The 26,623-nt window shown below is 37.6% G+C and overlaps 1 protein-coding gene and 1 long non-coding RNA gene across 2 annotated transcripts in view; one reads left to right on the top strand and one right to left on the bottom strand.

Annotated features, from left to right (window-relative positions):
* The window catches only part of LOC139037500 (uncharacterized), a 152,413-nt gene extending 137,842 nt beyond the window's left edge, over nucleotides 1–14,571 (top strand). Inside the window, exon 4 of the long non-coding RNA XR_011490363.1 lies at nucleotides 13,371–14,571. This is a non-coding gene — a long non-coding RNA (uncharacterized lncRNA). The remainder of the gene's footprint in view (nucleotides 1–13,370) is intronic.
* Nucleotides 2,073–12,231, bottom strand: TNFSF18 (TNF superfamily member 18). The gene is made up of 3 exons (XM_020898547.2): nucleotides 12,017–12,231; nucleotides 6,385–6,415; nucleotides 2,073–4,042 (listed from the first exon to the last, which is right to left on the bottom strand). Exons 1-3 carry the CDS (start codon nucleotides 12,227–12,229, stop codon nucleotides 3,696–3,698), a joined length of 591 nt encoding a protein of 196 aa, XP_020754206.2. The 5' UTR covers nucleotides 12,230–12,231; the 3' UTR covers nucleotides 2,073–3,695.
* Nucleotides 14,572–26,623: the final 12,052 nt, after the last annotated feature.

Below are 26,623 nucleotides of genomic sequence, written 5' to 3'. Positions count from 1 at the left end.
TTATTTTAGATCTGTAGATAGAGCCTGCTTAGAGCCCAGCACTGTTTTTTGTTTGTTTTTTTTTTTTCTAAAAAGGTTGAACTATTTCCATCATGTTTCTCTAATTTTTCTTGACTATCAAGAAATTTTAAAATATTTTATGTTCGTTTCTAACAGTTTTCTTAAGTCTAACTTCTCTGAACAGTGATTTTCCTCATCATGTGCCTTTTTATTCAGTTTTTATTGCTCTTTGTGATGATGTTTGGGACCTTTTTGTATTTCTGTGTTTTATTAAAGTTCTCCTAGATCCCTTTTAGACACACGAGAGTATAACTGGATGGTAATATGATTGGTACTTGAATATCAAAGTGAGACAATTGTCACTGCAAATATGCAGAATTTATAAAAAGAATGAAGGTAAGCTCCTTGCGCCACTCCTCTTAGACACTTTAGGCAGATCAAGGATGTAAATGAGGTCAGAGTCAGGAGGAGAGATTATGATAAAATTTATAAAGAGGAAGTGATAAAAATAGCTATCATCGAAAGACCACAAATAACAAACGTTGGCAAGGATGTGGAGCAAAAGAACCTTCCTACATTGTTGGTGGGAATCTAAATTGGTGCAGCCACTATGGTGAACAGTATGGGGTTCCTCAAAAACATAAACATAGAACTATAGTATGATCCAGCAATCCCTCTCCTAGGTATACATCCAAAGAATCAAAAACACTAATTTGGAGTGCATGTATTATTTCAATGTTCATAGCAGCATTATTTACAACAGCCAAGCCATGGAAGTGACTCAAATGGATCCACCAATGGATAAATGGATAAAACTGTGAATTATATATAGTGAAATATTACTCAGATGTCAAAAAGAATTAAATAGTGCCATTTGAAATAACATAGACCATGATCCTTAGTGAAATAAGTCAGAAAGACAAATACTGTATGTTATCATTTATATATAAAATCTTAAAAAAAGCAAATGAATAAACAGGAATAGACTCGCAAATATGGAGAACAAACTAGTGGTTACCAATAAGAAGAGGGAAGGAAGGGCAAGACAGAAGTACCAGATTAACAGTACAAATTACCATGTAAAAAATAAATAAGCTACCAGGATACATTGTACAGCACAGGGGATTTAGCCAATATATCTTTCAGTGGACTATAATTTACAAAAATTTTGAATCACTATGTTGTTCACCTTAAAGTAACACAGTAAATCAAACTATCTCAAGTAGAAAACTTTAAAAAAAATAAGTGTTTCATATGGGTAACAATATCTTTGATGTATACTTACATTCTTTAGACCACAAACACTAGCCTGTTAACCCACAGATATGTCAGTTATAGTCTACTTACCAACATATACTTTATTATCGGTATAAAATTTAAACAACTATTTGAAGAAACAAGGAAACAGAGTATACATTGAAAAGCAAGCCTGAAATTACAACACTAGGGAAATTTAAAGGTCATCTGTTGGTAGCTTTTGGTTGCAACTGTGGAGACCTCTGCTTGCCCTGAGAAATAACTAATGGGTGGGGCTCTTGCTAAGCAGTATGACAATTTCACTTTCTCCCTTGCCTACCCTGATTGTTCCAAGAATAAGTCAGGAACCAAGAGGCTTTACTGAGAAGGAGAATTTTATAAGCAATGGTGTGCTGGTGAATAGACTTTCCAAAAAGAAAAGTCCTGATTGCCAATTCCCATGGTATAAATAGTCCCACCATAGCCATTTTCAAGGATGACTATATTTCATAGCCAGAATGTGCAAGTTTTGAAAATATACCAATCAGTTCTTAAGAACAGGGATTCCCTACTGGCTCAGATGGTAAAGAGTCTGCCTGCAATACGGGACACCTGAGTCAGATCCCTGGATCAGGAAGATCCCCTGGAGAAGGAAATGGCAACCCACTCCAGTATTCTTGCCTGGAAAATCCCATGGACAGAGCAGCCTGGTGGGCTACAGTCCATAGGGTCACAAAGAGTTGGACACGACTGAGCAACTTCACTTGCTTATGAGCTAGTGCTGGCCCACTCCATCACACTACTGCTTATAACTCACCAATGATTAACACAGCAAGTTTCCATAAATATATGTCATATAACTTTAATTTCCTGAGAAAATATACAGATGCAAGAGGAACCAGGCATCCAAGTCTTTGGCCCAACAAGTACTCAACAGATTTCATTAAAAAAAAAAAAAAAACTAAGAAGCACCTTGGCCTCAGGCTTAGTTTGCTCCTAAGCAGACAATACAAATATTTTTAAATTAGCTTTATATGGTGATATTATTAACATATTATAGCTTTTTACAAATATCCATAAATATCTTAAACTGGGTTATCATGTAATCATATTACATACCTTTCAACAAGAACCCGTAAGCAGCTAGTTAATTTTGTAGAGTCCAAAACTTTAGCAGACCATCATTGAATTGAATGCTATTCATTATTTTTGGAACTTAATACATTTAACCAAGACAGGCTTTACAAAGTGAGGGAGGGAGTTTGGTTGAAGTCAGTCCTGAACAACAGCCCATGCTCCTGATTCCAGGTAAGGAAAGGAAAAGAAGTGTTTGAGAAAGGAAGGCACTGGTGTAGCTTCCCTCTATCTGCCAAGGGACTATATACCCCTTGAAGATCTAATCTGCTAAACTTTATAGACATCCAGCATGAGAGCAGAAACACCACCCTAAAGCTAAAATAGTGTGATACAGTGGGAAGCCCCAAGGCCCCTTGTTAATCCCTCGTTCTGTGGGGTGAAGCAAGTTACCTATGGTCCACCTGCCTCCATATTCTCAATGTTAAAATTGTGCCAAAATATCTGCCCTGTTAACTTTCTAGAGTTGCCATATGATATATGAAAGTACTTTGCAAACTGCCTAGCTAGCTAAAAATACAGAATCATGACATGAAAAAATACAGTACTGGTAATATCAATTTCTATGGTTAAATCTTATGATTAGTAATGATTACTCTTTCTTTACCATCGGCCATGTTTAGGCACATAGACAAACAAGTTCTCATGAAGCCCTATGTAAAGGTTCAGAATGACCCTTTTGACCAGCTGTTTTTATAAAGCACCAAGCATCCTGAGTGTGATTAAATTAAGAAAAATTCCCGAATAAAGTGCATCCCATTCTAATGCCACCTGTGTCTCTGTCCCAATAGTTCTCCAGAGGTGTCTCTGTCCCCTCATGCCATCAGATGTAAAGTGGGGTATTGCTGGCATAGCAGTGGCCACCCTCCAAGTCTGACTACTATTTTATTAGGAGGGTCTCAGAAGATAGGAATATGGGAAGAATGAAGTCAAGCAATCCACAGTCCAAGAATATGAGAACAAGGGCAGGTTACTGCCCTGGATCTTTTCTGCATACAAGACAAGACTTCATTTTTCTACCCAGAGATTCAAGGGTTAGACAAAGACACTTGGAGAAGATTCTGTCCTCTAGCCACCCATATTCATTTCATGAACTAATAAAACTGTCTTTGCTGATCTAACATCAAGGGTTACCAAATGTCTTTTGTCCTTCTTCTGAGTCTCATTCAGATAGGCATGAGAAAAGAAAATTCACATGCAAGGAGTTCTGTTTCTGTTGATTTGTATACTCAGAAGAACTGTAGAAACTGAAAATCTTCCTTGTCCAGCCTATGCACTGATGTCTCTGCAAGTGCCAACGAAGACAAGGAGACTGAATCAAGTCTCTAGGAGATGAATTGGGAATTTGCAAGTAGAAAGATCCCCCAATATGTCTTATTTTTCAGAATCTGATGCTCAGCATTGAATATCAAGTCTATTACATCTCCAGCGTGGAATTCGTAAGCCCCTCCTACATTCTGGATCGTAGAGTTGTTGGTTAGAGCTTGTATGGGGTCTTCATTCTTACGCAGCTGCACCTCAAAAGGAGCTCGTCCCTTGTAGGCTGTATTGGGAGCTACTTGGCCATAAATTAAATATAAACCATTCTGAAGTATCTTCAGCCTCCAGTCAGCTGTCTTATTCACACAAGAAGGTTCAGGAGAGGGCATTTGCCATTTTGAAGGTAATGGTCCTACAAGATATTTATAAGGGTGGCGGAGGGGGCGGGGAGGGAGAAAAAAATAGCAAAGCATAGTTATTTAATTATTTCATCATCTTCATGATTATAGTTCTTTTCTATTTATAGGAAAGGTCTATACTAGTTCTCTCCAAACCCAATTTCAAGTATCTCCCACTCCATACTTTGAAGAAATTGCCTAAGTTTCTCTCTTGCTTGGAGGGCTCTAGGAAAATAAGTTTGGAATAGGGAAATGGGTTAAGTTTTAGGTGGCACTGTATCACTTGTCAATCGATATTTGTGAAGTAAAAAGAAGAAGAAAGGAATGACACACTAGGATGGTGATGACCAGAGTTGGCAGTCCAGGAATGCATATTCATGTTTTTCTGTATCAATACTATATACTATGTATCACTTTATCAATGAGGCCTGCACATCAATCTGTTTAAAATAGTGCTCTCCTGTCACTCTCTCTATCTTGTTTTAGTTTTCTTCATAGAAGTTGTCACCATCTAGCCTATTATAAATTACGTTGTGTATTATCAATCTTATAACATATTTGAGGACAAAGGAAAAGTGAGTTTGCTCAGTCGTGTCCAACTCTTTGCAACCCCATGGACTGTAGCCTACCAGGCTCCTCCATCCATGGGATTTTCCAGGCAAGAATACTGGAGTTGGTTGCCATTTCCTTCTCCAGAGGATCTTCCCCACCCAGGGATTGAACCCAGGTCCCCTGCATTGTAGGCAGATGCTTTACCATCTGAGCCACCAGGGAAATCAAATACTCCTTTATTTTGTCCATAGCTGTATCTTCAGCACCAAAAGGAGTTCCTACTACCCAGTATATGCTGAATTAGGTGTATTGTGTCTAAATAATGGTGCTTCAGCTTATGGGTATGTGTCATTCAAGATTCACTTGAGATACCATTATCCAAATCCTCACCAAATAGCTACTGGTAAATTAATGAGTTAATACGTGGAAATTATTTGACTGTTTAAACAGAAGTATCCCTAGGTTATTGCTATCACAGGGGATGTGAAAAGGATCAAGACTTTGGTATTTATGGAATTTACATACTTTCCTAATGTTCATTGTTTTTACACAATGATGTAATTTCAGAATCCCAGAATATGCAATACTTATCTGGCATGTTCTCTAACGTTATATAATTTTTGTAATGGGGGCAAAGCCTTTGTCAAATAATTAGAAAGAAACCTTGATAAAAAATATATACTAAAAGAGATAACACATTGGCTTAAATTCTTCTTTATGTATAAATAACTGATATAAGGCTTGAAGGAGAATGAAGGAGAGATCATTAAAGCCGAAAGCAAAGTCTCCCTGTTTCTCCACTAAATCCAGAGCCCAGTAAATTTCTTCCTGCTTGACCATGTAATAGGTAATAGGCAAGTCACCAGGAAGAAGTATCACTGGTTTTCATATTTAAATCGATGATAGGGGTCCTCAACTTTAAAGTTGAGTTTCTCAACTTTTACCACAACAAGAAGGTATTTCAAACATACCATGAGAAGTTTCACTCCATTTACTAGAAAAACAACAAATCAAAAAGCCAGAGACAAGTAAAATGAGATTCCCTATCCTAACAAGTCAAGGAAGCCTAGCTGTGCTGTGCAGTAAAACAGGAATTAAAGTTGACTCTAGAAGTGGTCTGCTCTCAGCGGACAATGGGTGTTTGATCTTAAACAAGTAAACAACCCCAAATGTATTCATTTTTAATTTTGTATGTAGACTAAAAAACTACCCAAAGGCTCAACTGTAAACTTTACTGTGTCTTCTAAGCAAGTACCAGGTCACTATAAAGGAAAGTGACTCAGGAGCTAAGAGGAGAGGTAAAAGGAGCAGAGAAGGGACCACTCCCCTCTCATTTCTCATCTTTACACTTGGAAACAAAAATTGCACGCTACACTCACTCTAGTGGACACTAGCAATATGGGAAATGTGAAAAGGTCTCTGAGTCTGTCCCAGGGAAAAGTCGTAGGAATCTGAAACTTGTGCTTATTAAAACAATTAAAAACAGAGCTGAAGCCTCAGCTCCTAGACAACTACAATACATGATTAGCAGTTAAAAACAGTAGCTGTAGGATAACTAAAATAGAATGCATCCTTTCTTAGCGCTGGAGCTTGCCTTTTGCAGCAAATAGAAAAGTAAAAAGCAGGCCTATAAGACAGTTCAGTTCAGTCAGTCGCTCAGTCGTATCTGACTCTGTGCAACCCCATGGACTGCAGCATACGAGGCCTCCCTGTCCATCACCAACTCCCAGAATTTACTCAAACTTGTCCATTGAGTCAGTGATGCCATCCAACCATCTCATCCTCTGAGAGACAGGTTACTCACCAAACTTCGCTACACAGGGTCCCTGGGCAGTCTGTAGGGGAAGAAGAGGAATTGGTCAGGATAGTGACAGTGTCACAGTTTTCTTGATTATTTAGAGGCTCGGATTCCTGAAGCAGACTTCTCTGCCCTAACCACATTAAAAAAATAAAAAATCCCTCCCTCCACCCTGTTTTGCATCTCTCTGCTTTCCTTTACAGATGAATGGCTCCTTCCTCTACCTTTCATTACACAGCTAGGTCTTCACTACACAGCTTGGGTCTTCTAGGAAGAAGTTAAGAACTCCTTCTACCCACCTAATCTCCACCTACAGAACAACTATTTGATCTTGGATGCTCCTCCTCTTGGGCTATAGAAATTTTCTATGTCTCTGTACCCCAGTGACTGCATAAGATGATCCACTGGCATGTGAGAAGAAACTAACAATTTCCATTTATATTTATTTTAAATAAAAGATTAAGCTATAGAAATATTTATTAATATTTCAGAGTGATAATCATGCATCACACTTAGTAACTGAGGAGATCTGTTTCAAAATCTTGTGACACAAATTACATGCCACAGGAAGCTATCAGTGTGGTTGATTTTATAAATACAGATATTTTAATACTAAAGGCTTTAAGATACTTAGTAGTAAGATAAGGTATAGCCACAAACATTTGGGGGGAGGGGCATGGTTCATTGGTTTCCTTGCAGCAAACTGCTTAAGAGACTTTTGAGCTTAAACAGGATGCCAACTTTTTTATAGGATTTCTCTGGCTGCTATGCTAGGAATACATTAAAGAGTGGCAAGAGAAAAAGCAGTGAGACAAGGTAAGAGATCAGTGTAAGCATCTAGGTAAGAAAGCATGGTGCCTCTGACCAAGGTACTAGCTGTGCAGATGGTGGTAAGTGATTGGAAATTGAGTGAACAGGAGTTCCTGACATGGACATGAATGAGAAAAGGAGACAAAGATGACACCAAAATCTGGGCCTGAGCAATTAGAAAGATAACACTGTTAATGACTGAAATGAGCAAGATTTAAGAGGAATAAATTGGGGGAAAAGAATCATGAGTTCATTTTTTGGACATGTCAGGTTTGTGATGAGTATTAGATACCCAGGTAGGAGTGTCAAGAAGGCAATTGGATCTATAAAGATGGAATTTAAGGAGTTCTAAAAAAAAAAAAAACATTAATTTAGCAGTCTTCAGCTTCTGCATGGTGAGTTAAGATATGAGTCTATATAAGAGCATCAAATCAGTGATTATAGATAGGAAAGAGTATTGGGATATTGCAGTGTGTAGGGGTCAGGGAATAAGAAAGAACCCACAAAGGAGACTCAGAAGGAAAGGCCACCTTGGTAAGGATTTTAATTATGAACTATGGAATTTAAGTTATCTAAGGAAGGAAAAAAAAATGATGAATGGAGTGAGGGACTACTAAGTTATTTAAAAAGGAACTTTGCACTATTGAATGATGAACTTAAAATTTAGTGTCATAACATGGTACACATACTCAAAGATCCAGTCTTCCATTTTGATCTATATTTCTTCATGAGGTGATTTTTCAGTTCTGACAGTCAAGACCATGAATCAAGGTAAATTAACTTAGACTATAACTTTCAATTTCTTGTATTAAAAAGTGTTAAACTAAGATTAAGAAAATAAAAGAAACATTTATCAAATTACTATAATACTATTTCAATTGTTTTAGAAATGTTTATATTATATAATTGCCTATTATACAAGTACAATATTTTGGTAAAAGCAAAACATTTTTGCACTGTGAATAAATCACATTAAGCATATTTCTTGGTTTATCCTTATAAATTTATGTTGTGTATCTTTTTAATACACAAAATATTAGAACCTGTATAAGACTTAGCAGTTAGCATACATATTGGGATTGTAGTCAATAACATTTTGTTGATAGAGTTTCTTAGAAGACATGCTGAAATATCATTTTGTTTAACCCATGTGATAGGAACTCCCTTAATTTCAATTTTCTCATTTATAAAATGGGGAAAATAGCAGTACCTAGTCCATTTAGTTTGTTTATGGGTTTAAATGAGTTAAGTCTCATAAAGGATTTTGCCCAGATATTCTGTCTTGTCCTGCTTATTAAGTATTAGTGTTTTGATGATGATGTTGATTATAATGAAGAATGAAACAAAACTTTATGTACCTATACATTATACTAGCATTGTAAGCAAGAGAAACTAATGTCATCTATGATCATTGCTTCTTAAGAAGTTTATCACCTTTCTAGAAAGACACATATCAACACATGAAGCAATTGAGTAACAAGCTAAATATAAAATCATGCCCAAAAATGTGCCATTGATAACATCTGTGTTGTCTACTCTCATGTATAGAGTGTGCGAAGAAACCTAAGGCCACACACAAATTAATTGCCAGAGACAGAAATCTTGGATACTGCATTGTGGGCTGCTGTAATGTCCATTTAGAACTACAGAAACCACCATTGTGATATTATGTCATTATTGTCACAAGTGAAAATCTGTCTAATCACTAAAATCCTCTATTTGGCAGTAAGACACACTCTTTGGTTGAGGCAGTAGAATAGATAAGCAAGGAATACCCATTTTGTTAAGTCTTTATCTTCACTGTAAAGTCATTAATGATATAAATATGAATCACTACTATCTACTAAATGCCTATTATGGTTCAGGATTGTACTGTCTCTTAATTCTTACTACAACTCTATGAGATGACATGTTCATTTGCAGAAGAGGAAATGAGAAGTAGGAGGATTATGTAACTAGCCCAAGGTCACGCAGCTGAAAAAAGGCCAGGCTGAGATCCAAACAGCCTATCTGAGTCAAAATCTCACCCCTACCGCTCCAGAGCAGTTTGTATTTCTAATCCTGGTGATGTTTGGAAGGAGTAAATATCCACTTATAAAGCAGTATATGAGTCCTGTTTAGTTAATTCATTTTTGCTTAGAAGGATCATTGGCTCTTGTAACCCCATTTTGATTTAAGCTCAGATTTATGTAATTGGGTTAATAAGTAAGCTTAATAACTATTTCTCCAAACCAACTCTAATCAAATCATCATTTGGAAATAGAATCTACTCTGCTTTTAAGTACACACAAAACTTCCCCTTTTGAAAGTATCCTTTGTTTCACTGAAGCAGGGGACTCTCCTGAACATTTGGTTTCTTTGGTTTTTTTTTGCTGTGAAGGTATTTTTTATTTTTTAATTAATTAATTTATTTTAATTGGAGGCTAATTACTTGACAATATTGTAGTGGTTTTTGCCATACATTGACATGAATCAGCCATGGGTGTACTTGTGTTCCCCATCCTGAACCCCCCTCCCACCTCCCTCCTCATCCCATCCCTAAGGGTCATCCCAGTGCACCAGCCCTGAGCACCCTGTCTCATGCATCGAACCTGGACTGGTGAACATTTGGTTTCTTAAGAGAGAATTTCTGTGAAGTTATTTTCATGTAGGGTGGGGAACCATCTCCTTGGGCTCATAACTGATTCTTTCAGTGAGATGTCTTCTGAAAGAAAGGGAAGAAAGAAAAAAAGAATCCTCCCATGGAAACTTCTGTTGGTCTAAAAAGATCTGAGTCTTCCTGTCTAACACTTTTTGAATTAGTGCCTAGAGAGGCTGGAAAGTGGGATTTTGTATACAATAACCAGAGTGGAGACTAAAACAATGTAAACTCCAAGGTCATGGAGCATTATAAGGAGGTGGAAGTGGCTACCTCATAATGACTCATCACCCACAGTCATTCGGTCTTCTTTTCCAAAAATACTAATCTGTGGTCAATAGGGAAAGAGAAGTGCAGGAAAGTGGAATATGGGAGCTAATATTGTACCATCAGCCAGTCATTGGCTTTTCCCATGGGAACAAAGCTTCCATGGCACCCTGTCAGGACAATATCCTGAAAACTTTTCAAAATTCCCCAAATTTGGAACAAACTCTGGGCTGTTTCTTTAGAGGCAGAACCTTTCATTGGGTAGCTGCAAGTTGTCTAGGAGAGGGAATCCCAGAAATAAGAGCTCAGACACAGGGGATTCATCAAGTTCAATGTTGGCAAGAGGTGTCCTAAATGCCTGTGGGGGTATGAGACCTCCTCCTTCCCTTTGCAAGAGCAGCTGTGTGCCTCTGAGAAAGGCACTTCTCTTCTCTCCCAGGCACTGAGTCCCCAATCACATGCAGGAACTGATGACAAAGGAAACCTACCCTATGTTTTTCAATGTCACCAGGCTAATAGGATGTGCAGTGGTTTTGAGAAGGAAAAGGCACTTCCAAATTTAAGTTGTTGCTATTCTCACCCTTCCCTTTCTTCAGAAATTGAAACAAAGAATTCCTAACAATTTTTTTTTTCTTCCTGCTCAAAGCTTCACTGTCCAGAGAGTTCAGAGGTCTGCTTGGAACATTCCTTGAGACAGTGGGGGATGTGGTCACAAATTCCTCTCTCGTACACCATTGTGTACAGTTATAAAATACAAACTAATTGTCTACTGTATAAAAACTTGGCCAAAGCTCTGCTTGCCCTAGATTAACATCAGCATCTTCTCTACTGTTTCCTCCTGTGTCTTTTCTCAATTGTTTTTTTTTTCCATTTATTTTTATTAGTTGGAGGCTAATTACTTCACAATATTGTAGTGGTTTTTGCCATACATTGACATGAATCAGGCATGAATTTACATGTGTTCCCAATCCCAATTCCCCCTCCCGCCTCCCTCTCCATCCCATCCCTCTGGGTCTTCCCAGTGCACCAGCCCTGAGCACTTGTCTCATGCATCCAACCTGAGCTGGTGGTCTGTTTCACCCTTGATAGTATACATGTTTCAATGCTGTTCTCTCAGAACATCCCACACTCGCCTTCTCCCAGAGTCCAAAAGTCTTCTGTACATCTGTGTCTCTTTTTCTCTCAATTGCTTTCAAATATCTTTAGTGGTAGAACCATGTCTTTGAAATCTTAACTGGTCAACCTGTCCCTTAGAAAAATTTTTCTGCAGTCACTGGTTTCAGATGTACCCAGGAATTGGCTAAATCCTAAATTAAATAAGGCATTTATTTTCTTTCTGATCAGCACTGTGTAAACAACAGTCAGAAAAAACTTCTACTAAGAATCTAATGAATCTCCATTCCCTTCACTAGACCCAAAATTTGGAGTGGAACTCAGTGGGAAATTCCTGATAAGCATCAGGGGTTTCCCAAAAAAGAAAGTACTTCCTCCTCCCTCCATGAAGCCTTCCCTGATCAATGTAGACCTAAGTCATTGCCCCCCTCTTGACTCCCTTTATGTTCTATACTACCCTTAGATAAATTATTAATCACTGTATTTTATAGCTAGAAGGGACATGATGATGAACAAATCCATTTCCCTACCACCATTTCTCAGATGAAGAAACTGAGAACCAGAAAGATTAGATGTCTTTCAAATGCATACAACTAGTTATTGAGAGACCTAAACCCAGAATTCGCATCTTCTTACTCCCAGTTCAGTGCTTTTCTCTTCTGAAAGATAGACTACACCGTCTATTACTTACCTCACATGTCTCTTTCTTCAAAGCTCTAACAATATTGAGTGACAATGCTAACAACTAGACTTAACAAAAGAAAAGAGGAGTACAATAAATTGTAACCTTAGACTCTGTTGTCTCCTTACCTTGAGTGGAAGAAAAGTAAAGATTAGTGCACTGAAGGAGCAAAGTAATAGCAAAACAATGACTGTCGAGTAGAGGAGCCACTTCTTCCAGGATGGTCTCTGTGCTCCTTGAGGACTTGAATGGCCTAAAGGCATATTCTCCATGTGGCTCAAACTCATTCTCTGCAGGAATGAGAGCTGTGGAAAGCAGAAATTCACAAGTGATGAGCCCATGGTGCTGCTTGTCAGTTTTGTAGAATAGTATGCTAATTAGTAGTGGGTGTAAGAGGCGGGGTTTTCCTCCTGATGCGGTGTGTTGGAAAATGATACTTCCAGGCTAAGTGCTGACTCTCACTTGGCACTAGGCCCAATGCACAGGGCTAAAAGCCAGTACAAACACAGAGGATTAAAAGAAGAAAACCAGGGAAGTTAAAAGGGGAAAATATTATTTCCTAAAGCCAGAACAACTACGGAACTGGGCAGTATTACAAATTATTTCCAGATAATTACTTTTTGTAAGGAAAAAATAAAGTTCAAGATTAAGCCCTATTATACTCCAAATGTATATGTGTGAGGCAGTAGATTAGGGAGTCTGGGATGCATGGTTTGGAAAAAATAGTTTCATGGATTTCTAGGGCATAAAATGTGTTCATTCAAAGATAGTCTCTAGAAAAACACCAAGTGTATTACTAGAATTTAATTTTTAAAATGTCAATACATCAAGCTTAATTCTTTTATACCTCACCATTTTGAAACAAAATTCAATGCTGGCATGAAACAGAAATCAAATTATCATAAAAAGATATTTTCTTGCACCCTATCCTCCAGTCTGAGCTTACACTCTATTCCAAAAACCTGAAGCTTTCAACCTGGAATCAAAAATATTGATTTATTGCAAAATTGAGGAAGTTTCCTGGTTCTCTGTACTCAGTCTTTCCATCTGTTAAATGGAATACCTGCCTTCTCCCCTCACCTCCCCACCCCCATACACACACATAACGTCAGAATTATGTGCTAGAAAGAACAAGGGTTTTTAAGACAGGCCTGAGAGAGGAAGCTCTTATCTGCTCAGTGGCCATCAGCATATTCTTCATTTCCTTCATGGTAAAATGGAGAAAATTTCCACTCCATAAGGCTTTTCTGAGAATGAAAGAGATGTAAAGTTTTGGCTAAGAAGTGTTCCATAAGTGCTTCTCTCTTCACCCTTCTGAGAGATGTCAAGACTGAATCAATTATGAAATCCTAGAAAAGAATGATTTTTAAAATATTTACCATAGGATGTAATTCATCTGATGTTCTTTCAAATAAAAGTAGGTAAAAAATATTTTGAAGAAAAAATTTCTAAGAATCAAAGTTTTTTTTTTTTTTTAATTAGGGGAAAAGCCTATTGAACATCCTCATTTCTGAAAGAGGATGCTAAGGATAAGAGAACTTGAAGACTTCCCTGGCGGTACAGTGGATAAGGGAGAAGGAAATGACAACCCACTCCAGTATTCTTGCTTGGAAAATCACATGAATGGAGGAGCCTAGCAGCCTACAGCCCACGGAGTTGCAAAGAGAAGGACACGACTGAGCGACTAACACATACGGTGGATAAGAACCCACCTGCCAATGCAGGGTACATGGGTTTAATCCCTGGTCTGGGAAGATTCCACACGCTGCAGAGTGGCTAAAGCCTCTGTGCTGCCGCTACTGTGCTCCACACCGTAGAGCCTGGGAGCAGCAACTACTGAAGCCTGCGTGCCCAGAGCCCAGCTCCACAACAAGAGAAACTACTGCAATGAGAAAACTGTGTACCACAAAGAATAGCCCCTGGTCGCCACAACTAGAGAAAACCAGCGTTTAGCAACAAAGACCCAGCACAACCAAAAACTAAATAAATTTAAAAAGAAAAAAAACTTTGAGAGATGTATCACACCATTAATGACTGGGTGCCAGTGGAGTGGGGACCTGGGCCTAGAGATACTGTCTTGTAACCCCCCCCCCCTTTTTTTTAGTACCACATTAATTGCAGCAATATTTCTCACAGAATTATCAAATTTAACTTGGCCCAGATATCTCTGAAGAAAAGAGTCACAGAGTCACATGGGAATAATTTTTCAATACTGCAATGTTTTGTGGCTCTGTCTTGGATGCTGTGATTCAGAGACGAATGATAAACTGACTCTAGAAGAAGTTGATGCAACTCTTCTCTTTATCATGTCTGAAAGGCATAAACATCAGCACAGAATTTAAAATTGACTACTGAAAGGCAGACTATTTCCCTTCTGCTTCTCTGATTTGTTCCTTCTCCTGATTCCTCTTCAAATTTTAGTTGGAACTGCCTCTGCTTACTCAATTCAGTAAATATTTCCTTAAATGAGGAACTGTTTCAAATATAATCCAGCTCCTTCTGCCCTTAACCAGGATTAGGCTGTCAAATATCCTGACTATTTCAACCTTCTGAACATATCTTTAAAATATGACATGCTTATCTCAAGAAGAATGTATTCCAGCACTAGGAACTATGCTCAATACCTTGTAATAAACTATAATAGAAGAGAATGTAAAAACAATGGAATATAAATATTTGTATATATGTGTGTAATTGAATCACTTTATTGTATAGCTGAAACAACACAACATTGTAAATCAACTATATTTCAATGTGGTTTTTTAAATAAAGAAATTAAACTTTGAACCAAGAAAAGAGCAAGAGACCTATTAAAAGAAGAGAGATAGAAAGAACTACCCGGTATGGGTAGTTCCATCAACTAATTCCACAGAGGAGAAAATGAGGTTCCGAGAAAGAAAGAGACGTACACAAGGTCACAGAACAAAACACTGACAGAAATAAAGTAGAATCCAGTTTGTTCCTTCCAGAAGAAAAAATAAAAGAATACATTCCAGGACTTCTTTCCACGAAACAGTTTCCAAAATGAAGAACTTTCAGGTTAGGACAAGTGGCAGTAGGGAACACTTTCAAAACTCTAGAGTAATGAGTCATCATTGGTACCTTTTTGCTACAAACTCTCAGAATCGACACCTCAGGATCCTACAAGAAGAAAAGGAACACTGAACACATGATGCCTCTGTATTTATGGCCTGTCACTGGCTCAGATACTTGGAATGAATTTTTTAAATTAAGTTCAATTAGCAAATCTATGTTAAATATTTACTCTCAGCCAACTACTGTGCTAAGAGCTTTGAGAAGTATTAAAAAAAAAAAAAAAAAAGGCACAGCTGTCAAGTAATTTGCTGCCCAACTGGATTTAAACTGTGCATATAGGGGGACAGAAACCCAAATGAATGCTAAAAGACAGAGCGTCAGCAAACAAAGATATAAAGGAGCTAAAATAGTTGAGAAGACAGGTTGGAAATTATTGTTTGACCAGAGAAAGGAGGGAATTCTTTCTTGAGAGAGTGGTAAAAGTTGAGGTATAAGCATAACATAAATGTTAGACATTTTAAAATGTGAACAAGTGACAAAAGACCAAACTTTTGAATGGATCTGTTAGTCTGATTCAAGAGGTGAAAAAAATTTTTTCTATATTTTTCAGAATAGAAACAGCATATAAGTTACAGTTGATTAAGCAACTTAATGTTCATGGTTCTTTTTAATTCAGAATGAATTAGATACATAGAAACTTGGCTATGGTTCAATCATTGACTGAATCACACTAAAATGAATTGGGCACCTAGGATGTGCCTTCTCTGTGCAGTTACATTAGAGCATCAAGTGGCCCTGTGTTAACGTCACCATATATACAAATAATGAAACTGACATTAGAGAGCATGAATCATTTGCCCACACTGGTAGAACAGGGATTTAATCCCCAGGTGTTAGACTACAAAACACATTTTTCCACTCCTGATGCTGAAATTTGCCCAGTAGTTGCTGTGTAAACTGAGTGGGATGCATATTGAAATCTGTGAGAGAGTATTATATAGACATCAGATTTCTCCAAGACCCTGTATTGCTGAGGTCTGCACTCCCTGCCCCATGCCCTCTATACACCAAGCCATGCTTAGCTGCTCATTCATGTCTGATTCTTTGCAACCCCATGGACTGTAACCCACCTACAGTGGACTGTAAGACTGTAGCCCACCTACCCCCTGGACTGGAGCCCAGGCTCCTCTGTCCATGGGGATTCTCCAGGCAAGAATACTGGGGTGGGTTGCCATGTCCTCCTCCAGGGGATCTTCCCAACCCAGGGATTGAACCCAGGTCTCCCACATTGCAGGTGAATTCTTTACCATTTGAGCCACTAGGGAAGCCAATACTCTACTTACCATGGCTTTATGCTTGTGGTAATGTATGATGTAGCATATTTAGTCAGAAATATTCCATGTGCCAGAATTCACAACTGCACAACTGATTTTGTCTACTGTGGATTTCAGAGTATTCACTGTTGTGACAAATAAGGCCCAGTTGACTTGAAGATACTACATAAATAGATGACTAACTCGTTATTTAGTTGCTAAGTTGTGTCCTATTCTTTTGCAATCCCATGAACTGTTGTCCACCAGGCTCTTCTGTCCATGGGATTTCCCAGGCAAGAATACTGGAGTGAGTTGCTGTTTCCTTCTCCACATAGATGATATATGATAGAAAATAAACAGACATGATACATAAATATGGTTTTAAACTTGGAATTTTATGAAGGCAACAAGTCTCTGTTAAGACTGGTAAATGTCTACTCTGTAAAGAATTCTGTACAGAAGACCTTGATGCTGGGAAAGATTGAAGGCAAAAGAAGAAAGGGGTGGCAGAGGATGAGATGATTGGATGGTATCACTAACTCAGTGGACAAGAATCTGAGCAAACTTTGGGAGATGGTGAAAGACATGGGAGCCAGGCATGCTGCAATCCATGGGCTCACAAATGGTAGGACACAACTGAGCAACTCAACAACAACAACACTACACATAAATAAATACATATGTACCTATAGAAATACATGTTTACATATACATACATATTTACATATTACATGTACAATAAATTCTACAAGATACATATCAATCTCCAGATCATACTCTCTAAGGAACTCATTAACAACTCTAACCAGGGTGACCTAGGAAACAATTTGAATTAAAACTATGTTTTTCTTCCATGACTTGGGGACCCTCTTTTATACCCCATATTGTCTTGTTCTGTGCTGTTTTTACATGTCCATTTTTTTGGAGTCCTTACCAAATTCTTCATTGTTTGTCTATGTTTTACTGACTCAAGTACAGCCTTTAAGCAACAAGTCTATTGACCAATTTCCATGGAAGCCTTTCTGTGCTGGTTTTCTGCCTAAGAGCTATTCTTTGAGAAAGGCTGTGTCAGGTAGTAGGTCCCTGTCTAGCCTGAGTCCTTTAGGTGAGTGGTTTGTTGTTGTCTCGTGTGTGTGTGTGTGTGTGTGTGTGTGAGGGGCGGGGGGCAGTTCTCTCTAGCCTAACCAGTATTGTGTCAGTGTTCTGGCCATAAGAGAAGCATCTTAAGCACATTTTGATGGGAAGGATTACTTCCTGCTTGGAAACTAGACCAAAATAAATTTTCCATTATGCAGTATGGCATGATACTTCCTATTTAAAACTATTTAACACCACCCCAGAAGCCATAATGAAAGGGATTTGGTATTAAAGCCTACCTTGCCCAGTATCAAATGAATCACCAGAGAACTATATTTCACCTATCATACTAATTGAAATAAGAGGGTCTTAATATTCCTGAGACTAAGCATCACCAAATCTCCTGGATTTCTTGGGTAGCCCTGGCAGAGGAGGGAGTGGGGAGGTATTTTCCCCTTTACAATTCAACTTCTTTTCTTCATTTGACAAGCTACCACAGACAGACTCCACCAGTGAAGAACAATCAGCACGTTTACTGCACTCAACACCTAACTGTAACGTGTTCATACAGAAATCAATGAGGCACTTCCTCTTCTGGTTTCGCATTCTTAATACTGGTCTTACACCATCCAATTTAGATTCTCTGGCTCAAGGCTCGGTTTGTTGGTTTTGGCACTGAGAACCTACATGAGTAAAGGCAGGGTTTGACTTTTATATATGAAATGAATCCAAAACACAGCAAAAGGATGTTATCCTCCTCACTCATTTAGAAAACACTATTGACTGCCTTCTATGTACCAAGTATGTTAAGAACTTAAGTACTGATAGAAAAGAGCCAGTCCTTATCTTCAAATTTTTTGCTACTTTTTGGTTTGGTTTGGTTTTCACAGGTAGCTAGAGAAAGAGACAATATACAAAGCAACATGGGGAGAAGTATGTAGGAGGATAAGAACCAAACACCTGACCTCACTCAGGTTAAGGGCAAGTTTATAAAGGAGGCAATGACTAGGCTGGTACATCTAAACACACATTACCAGATGAAAAAACCTCATAATATCCCATTCCCCTAAGCTAAGTAAATTTGTATTAATTTACTAATATGTTATATACTGATAATTTGCTATATTTATATATTGCATAATGTATACATATATATTAGTATGCTATATAGTACAATGTATAAATATATATTTTGTGTGCATGTGTGTCTGTGTAGTTTGACAGTGTTTCAGGCACTTTACTTGGCAATGGAGAAATCAAAAAGAATATGATAAGACCTCTGATCTTAAAAAATTCATTGTCTGGTAATTGCTGGTTTTCTAACATTTGAGTCTCTGTGGAAAACATGCTTCAATTTCAAAACAAGCTTCACTTACTGCTTTTTCAGGGAATGACTTTATGTAACTTCCCCAATCTCCTAAGTGAGAATTTCCAAGGCATCTGGAGCTGCTCAGGCCAAGAAACTCATCTATCTGGTTTGATGACTCCAGCCCTGACTGAATACAGTAGGATGTCTCACTATAAAGAGGAAAGCTCAGGCTGATAAACCAAATGGAAAAAAAACTGAATCATAGACAATGCTGTGGAATGCTGCTTGATGAAATTGTGCCAACTGAGGTAGCAAGCAGTTTCCATTTGCTAAATAAAGAGTAAACATCCCTGAAGAGTTAGCTATAAGCATTTGGAAAGATAAGGCTTAAGTTATTTCAGGTCTTTCATCACCCAGCAAGCCTCAGGGAAATCTCTTTGGCTGAAAGTAGGGATGTTCTCCACCCAACACGTACACAGCCTCTTACATCCTCTCCTGGTCCCTCATCTCATGAATTCCTAGATTATGTCATGAACCAGCTGCTCGAGTGTTGATTTCTAATATAAACCATAAAAAAAGAAAATTATAAAGAACAAAACCAAGCAAAACCAAAACAGTCACAAAACTACTAAAATTCAAATCCAAATCTAATTCTAAAACCTATTTTTTTCATTCTGTCTTGATGCATCAATAAATACCTGAACTTGGCTTTAGTCGTGGAAGGATTTTACAGTGAGAAACAATTTACAACATTAAGGATTCTTATGTGCTTCATTTCTGAATATGATATCTACTAATATATCTTTTGAAGAAAAAGCTCTTACTGAATCGTCTTATCTTTTTCAAACAGGCACAATTTTTTGCTTTGTCTTCAATTGCAAATTCTTTATTTTATTCCTTCTTAGTCTCAAAATGACTCAGGTTTCCAGATGGAGCTGGAGTTGAAATCAAATTTTAAATTAGGATAAAAATAGCACTTGCTATTTCCACACTATACACACACGCACATATATATATAGCATACATTTATTTTTAATTTTATCCTTTGTATTAACAGAAGGATGAGAGTAATAATAGAGTCAGATAGAGTATTAATTAAAAGAGAAATTTAGAGCCAAGTCAAGTTGTGGGAACCCAAGGATGGGATAGTTGAGTTTTGATGTAGAAAATAGAAGTCCCAGAAGGCTTAAAGAGAAGATAGATAGGACAGTAATTGTGGTAAAGGTGATAGATGATTTCAACAATTATTAGAATCATTCATGAACATGCTGAAAACACAAAGACTTGTGTGCATATTCTCCTGGTAGTAACAATGTTGACAGCAAGCACAGCATCAAGAACAGCTGCCTTTGATTGAGCACCTTCTGTCTTTTACGTAGGAGTTGATCAGCCCATAATAATGACTTGACCATACTGATTTGAAGTCAACAAGGTGAATGACACTTTTTAGGTTCAGAGTGAGAAATATGTAAATTCATCATCAAAGTTATATTTATTTGAACACATGAAGCTTGTGGTTTGCAAGTGGATGAAGGGACAAGAAAACTAACATGGCATGGACTTCTGAAATGAATGAGCTAAGGAAAGGAGAAATGGTTCCTGTCTTTCCAAGTCCAGCCTGCCTTTGTTTACCTCAGTCTCATACAATGACTTAAAGCTAGTGGACGGGGGAGGCAAGAACTTCGCAGTTTATGCAACATTTTGCAATGCTGTTCTGCAACATTTTGAGGTAGGAAAAAGCTTCTGGAGAGGACCTTGGTGAGACAAAAAGCTCAGCCAAGCCGTCAAGGCTTCCAGATTCTGGGTTTGATTCTTTTCACTTAACTACCATATGTGACATAGAACATGTGGGGGGAAAGAAAAAAAAAAAAAACTTCTTTGGGCATTAGTTCATCTGTTAAAAAAAATTGTAAAGTGCATTCCAAACTCTAAAACCCTATAAAAATGTGACATACTTGGTAAGCTTTCATGCCTTTGCCACTCCATACTTTATGACTTATTTTTTCTGTTACATAGTTTCATGTGTGTTTCTGTACACAACCCACCCACCATCACACACAGATACACACACACACACACACACACACACACACACACACACTAACTATAGTTTTATTCATTTCCCACCACATAATAAAATAGCCAAAATTCTTAAGTACTTATTTAGTTGCTATGTTCACACACAATGAAAAAGGCAGAAAATTTGGGCACTTTTGAATCTGAAGTTGAAACCAAGTATAACCCTGTTCCTCCTGCCCTTGGTGCTGACACTACCTAGTATAATGTAAAGGCCCATTTGTGTCCCCTGCCTCCTCTTTGTAGAAAAGTTGAAATCTCCCAGGCTTCCTTGAGACACAAAGGAGCAGGTTCAAGCAGTTAATTTGTAAAGGAGCTCTGTTTAACTGGCTTAAAGAAATGTAAGTGCTTACAAATCAACAAATTCTAAATACAAGAGAAACTAACCTAAATAAATTTCAGGTTCATGTGATCTGGGAAATATTGAATATTAAATTAATGCCTGGTATGACTGTGTAAATTTTTTAATCTAATTAGTATAGACATACCTTAGAATCACCAACCTTAATTATAACACATTTTATTATGCCAAGGTTTAATATAAGCTAAATAAAATATTGTTTCATCTGTTACAAATTTGTCAGCAAGGGAAAGTAACTTGATATGAAGAAATTTTAAGGAAAAAAATACAAATAAGAGCTTTATGTGAACTTTTCGGGAATAAGTTTTAGGAATGTTTAGGAACGTCTACTTAAGAATAATCTCTTCAAGTATTTGACAACTTAAAATTTAGAGCTGTGCTAAATAAAGTTACATGAAGGAAGTTTATTGAAAAATGAAACCATTGCTAAATAAAATAAGATACTGAAACATTAAATACTGGACACCGGCTTCCTTTTACAAAGAAACAAAAACACATTAATAAATGTGGTTGGTGCTACACTATTTTCTGTAAGAAGTACATTTTTTTAAAATTTTTATTTGGATTTATGTTTACTAATTTTTAATTATTACTAATGTTTACTAATATTTAATTACTAATAATTACTAATTATTATGTAGAGTGCTAATAAAGGACAGCTCATGATTGCTTAAGGAAAGTAGGATGTGTCTTTTCAGTGAAGAAAGCATGAGAAATGGGATCTATTATTGAGGGAAAAGGTAGTAAATGACTTCCAGTTGGCTGTTTTTTGTGGGGTGATTTTTCAGATGGTAAAATAAAGTGATGGTACAGAAAGTGATAAAAATGTTTGTAGAAAAGGACCCTAAGAGTTTTGTGCATGGCCAGGATAGGCAAAGTTAAAAATAAGTTTAATTGAGAAAATAAATTTTGAAAAATAAGGTGGTACAAAACTTGAATTTGGGCTTTTATCTCCATTAAGAGGACAAGATTTTTTAAAATACTGAACTGCCTTTGATAACAGATTTTAAGTTCTTTACCTTTTAAGTGATCTGCTCTGTATTTGCCTTTTAAATCTTATATTGTTACCTTTATCTCAGTGGATAACTGTCTCATAATGACCTGTGATCCTATCTGACTGAGTGTTCTAAACCCTTTTAGTTATTTTTATGATAAAACTTCTCAAGTCAAATCATAATGAAGCTTCTTTGACATTTATCTAACTTTGGGATGCTTCAGAGGGTCCCTGAAACATCACAAAGGGAAATATTAAATTCAATAGATTGGCAGGTTAAATTACATGTTGTTATTGTTCTTCAGTCACTAAGTCATGTCTGACTCTTTGAGACCCCATCAACTGCAGCACACCAGGCTTCCCTACCTTCGCTATCACTGGTCATAGCAAACACCCTCTTCCAACAACACAAGAGGCAACTTGACACATGCATATCACCAGATGGTCAATACTAAAATCAGATTGATTATATTCTTTGCAGTCAAAGATTGAGGTGCTCTATACAGTCAGCAAAAACAAGACCTGAAGCTGACTATAGCTCAGATCATCAACTCCTTATTGTAAAATTCAGATTTAAATTGAAGACAGTAGGGAAAACCAATAGGTCTTTCAGGTATAACCTAAATCAAAACCCTTATGTTTACACATGGAGGTGACAAATAGATTCAAGGGATGAGATCTGGTAGACAGAGTGTCTGAAGAACTATGGACAGAGTTTTATAACATTTTACAGGGGGTGGTGACCAAAAGCATCCCCAAGAAAAAGAAATGCAAGAAGGCAAAGTTGTTGTCTGAGGAGGCCTTACAAATAGCTGAGAAGAGAAGTGAAAGGCAAAAGAGAAAGGGAAAGATATACCCAACTGAATACAGAGTTCCAGAGAACAGCAAGGAAAACAAAGCAAAGAAATAGAGAAAATGATAGAATGGGAAAGACTAGAGATCTATTCAAGAAAATTGGAGATGCCAAGGGAATATTTCATGCAAAGATGGCCACAATAAAGGACAGAAATGGCAAAGGCCTAACAGAAGCAGAAGAGATGGAAAGAATACACAGAAGAACTATAAAATGGTCTTAATTACCCAGATAACCACAATGGTATGACCACTCACCTAGAGTTAGGTATCCTGCAATATGAAGTTAAGTGGGCCTCAGGAAGCATTGACACAAACAAAACTAGGGAAGGTGATGGAATTCCAGTTGAGCTATTTCAAATCCTAAAAGATGATGTGGTGAAAGTGCTGCACTCAATATGCCAGGAAATTTGGAAAGCTCATCAATGACAACAGGACTGGAAAACGTCGGTTTTCAATCTAATCACAAAGAAATTAAATGCCAAAGAATATTAGAGACTACCATACAATTGCACTCAACTCATACGCTAGCAAGATTATGCTCAAAATCCTTTAAGTTAGGCTTCAGCAGTACAGGAACCAAGAACTTCCAGATGTACAAGCTGGATTTAGAAACAGCAGAAGAACCAAAGATCAAATTGCCAACATTTGTTGGTTCATAGAAAAAGCAAGGCAAGTCCAAAAAACACATCTACTTCATTGACTACACTAAAGCCTTTGTGTGAATCACAATAAACTGTGTAAATTACATGGGAAGTATCAAATGAGTAATAAATCTTCTTGGGTTATGTCATATGGTAAATATTATTACTAAAGTAAGTTCTCTAAAAATTATATGGAACTCCGAACATTCTGGTATGTCCTGCTAAAATGTTGATCATAATTCTAGTTATTATCTGCAAGTGTATTATTTTATGTCACAGCAATAACCAAGTTACTTTGTCAATTGCATTGTAATCAGATTTTAAACATGCCTTAAACTTTTGGTCATTATAGAACACCCATGGTTTCACTCTAATGCCTTTGAAAAATGCTTCCTCTTCAAGAAGAGTTAAAGAAGGACTTTTAGATAAATACAAGTATCTGACCTTCATATTGTAATGCTGAACTGGGTAAGATATCAGAGAATTCTAGTAGAAAACCTGATGATTTCATAAGATATAAACAAAAGGATTAAATGAACTGATAAATAAGGTTATCATTTTATGGTTTCTACAAGAATACAGAAGAATTGTACAAAACAGATCTTAATGACCCAGATAACCATGATGGTGCGGCCACTCACCTAGAACCAGACATTCTGGAGTATGAAGTCAAGTGGGCCTTAGGAAGCACGGCTGCCAATAAAGTTAGTAGAGTGATAGAATTCCAGCAGGACTATTTAAAATCCTAAAAAATGATGCTATTGAAGTGCTGCACTCAATATGTCAGCAAATTTGAAAAACCAAGCAGTGGCCACAAGACTGGAAAAGATCAATCTTCATTCCAATTCCCAAGAAGGGCAGTACTAAAGAACATTCAAACCACCAGACAATTGCACTCATCTCCCATGCTAGTAAGGTTATACACAAAATCCTTCATGATAGGCTTCAGCATTACTTGAACCAAGAACTTCCAGATGTTCAAGCTGGGTTTAGAGAAGGCCAGAGGAACCAGAATTGCCAACATTTGCTGAGTCATAGAGAAAGCAAAGGAACTCCAGAAAAATATCTACCTCTGTTTCATTAACTACACTAAAGCCTTTGACTGTGTGGATCATAACAAAGTGTAGAAAACTCTTAAAGAGATGGGAATAACAGACCATCTTACCTGTCTCCTGAGAAACCCATAGGCAGATCAAGAAGCAACAGTTAGAACACAGTATGGAACAACTGACTGGTTCAGGATTGAGAAAGGAGTACAAGGCTCTTTATTGTCACCCTGTTTATTTTAAATGCAGAGCTCATAATGCAAAATGCTGGGCTGGAAGAGCAAGATTTCTGGGGAAAATATCAACAACCTCAGATATGCAGATGATACCACTCTAATGGCAGAAAGCAAAGAGAAACTGAAGAACCTCTTAATGAGGGTAAAGGAGGAGAGTGAAAAAGCTGACTTAAGACTCAATATTAAGAAAACTAAAATCATAGCGTCCAGTCCCATCACTTCGTGACAAATAGAAGGGGAAAATGTGGAAGCAATGACATATTTCCTCTTCTTGGGCTCTAAGATCACAGCAGACTGTGACCGCAGTCATGAAATCAGAAGATGATAACTTTTGGGCAGGAAAGCTATGACAAAACTAGACAGTGTGTTAAAAAAAAAGCAAAGACATGACTTTACTGACAAAGGTCCATATATTTAAGGCTATATGGTCTTTCCAGTGGTCATGTATGGATGTGAGAGTTGGACTATAAAGAAAGCTGAGCACTGAAGGATTGATGCTTTTCAACTGTGGTGTTGGAGAAGACTCTTGAGAGTCCCTTGGACAGCAAGAGATTCAACCACTCCATCCTAAAGGAAATCAGTCCTGAATATTCATTGGAAAGGACTGATGTTGAAGCTGAAACTCCAATACTTTGGCCACCTGATGCGAAGAACTGATTCATTTGAAAAGACCCTGAGCTGGGAAAGATTGAAGGCAGGAAGAGAAGGGGATGACAGAGGAGGAGATGGTAGGATGGCATCACCAATTCAATGGACTTGAACTTGGGCAAACCCAGGGAAATGGTGAGGGAGAGGGAAGCCCGGTGTGCTGCAGTCCATGGGATTACAAAGAGTGACTATGACTGAAAAACACCAACATCTGAAAAATTGCTGATTTAAATTTGTGTTTTCCAACTGTAACAGAAACCTTCCCCTCAAACTAACTATATAGTAATTTGGCAAATTATATATTTGTAAGCAAAATTGAAACATTTCTCTTTTCCTCTCTGCTCTTTCTAGAGACAGGGAATGCTTAGGTTCCCAACAGCTTATCACGTAAATTAGGAAGGCTATCTCACTTACAAGCACAAAAAATTTCAAGGTACTTTGGGGACCTTAAAAAGGGAGGAATTCACCTAGATCTGTGAAGCAACATCTATTAAAAGCCCTTGGTGTGGCTTTCCCAGACCTAAGAGGTCTTTTAAAAGTTCAATTTGAGACTCCTTATAAAAGTTCCCGCAAGCAAAGAGCCTGTGTGTGTGTATGCTTGCTTGGTTGTGTTCGACTCTTTGCAACCCCATTGACCTTAGACTGCCAGGCTTCTCTGTCCATTGAATTTTCCAGGCATTCTCTGTCCATTGAATTTTCCAGGCAAGAATACTGGAGTGGGTTGACATTTCCTCCTCCAGGGGACCTTCCTAACGCAGGGATCTAACCTAAGTCTGCTGCATCTCTTGCATTGCCATGCAGATTATTTACCACTGTGCTACTTGGGAAGCCACAAGATCAATTACAGTTATATAAACCTTCAGACCAAGCTTATTGAAACCAGATGGAAATTTAGTTCTCTTTGTTAAGAGAACACAGTTTTTTTTTGGAAGGCTGCTTTTAATAACAGACTATGCAAATTTCTTTGCCTTTAAGTGATTTATATTTGTTGTTAAAATTCTCTATTTTGGTAAGGTAAATAGGTATTATTTCAAAATGATCAATGAAGTTTATCACACATGTAGATAAAGCTCATTCTACTTCCACAAAGATTAACCCCCTATGGCTTCCCTAGTGGCTCAGTGGTAAAGAATCCCTCTGCCA

The sequence above is a fragment of the Odocoileus virginianus genome, chromosome 11 (assembly GCF_023699985.2).
Source record: "Odocoileus virginianus isolate 20LAN1187 ecotype Illinois chromosome 11, Ovbor_1.2, whole genome shotgun sequence".
Classification (NCBI taxonomy): Eukaryota; Metazoa; Chordata; class Mammalia; order Artiodactyla; family Cervidae; genus Odocoileus; species Odocoileus virginianus.
The sequence above is the reverse complement of the archived record's forward strand: the minus strand, read 5'-3'. Positions and strand labels throughout refer to the sequence as shown.

What these genes read in the sequence shown, in the direction of transcription:
- TNFSF18 (XM_020898547.2), bottom strand. Translation starts at nt 12,229, where the DNA reads ATGGGCTCATCACTTGTGAATTTCTGCTTTCCACAGCTCTCATTCCTG. An exon ending in TTACTTTTCTTCCACTCAAG is followed by an intron (nt 6,416 to 12,016) that starts GTAAGGAGACAA and finishes CTTCCCCTACAG; the next exon opens with ACTGCCCAGGGACCCTGTGT. An exon ending in ACCCTGTGTAGCGAAGTTTG is followed by an intron (nt 4,043 to 6,384) that starts GTGAGTAACCTG and finishes AATATCTTGTAG; the next exon opens with GACCATTACCTTCAAAATGG.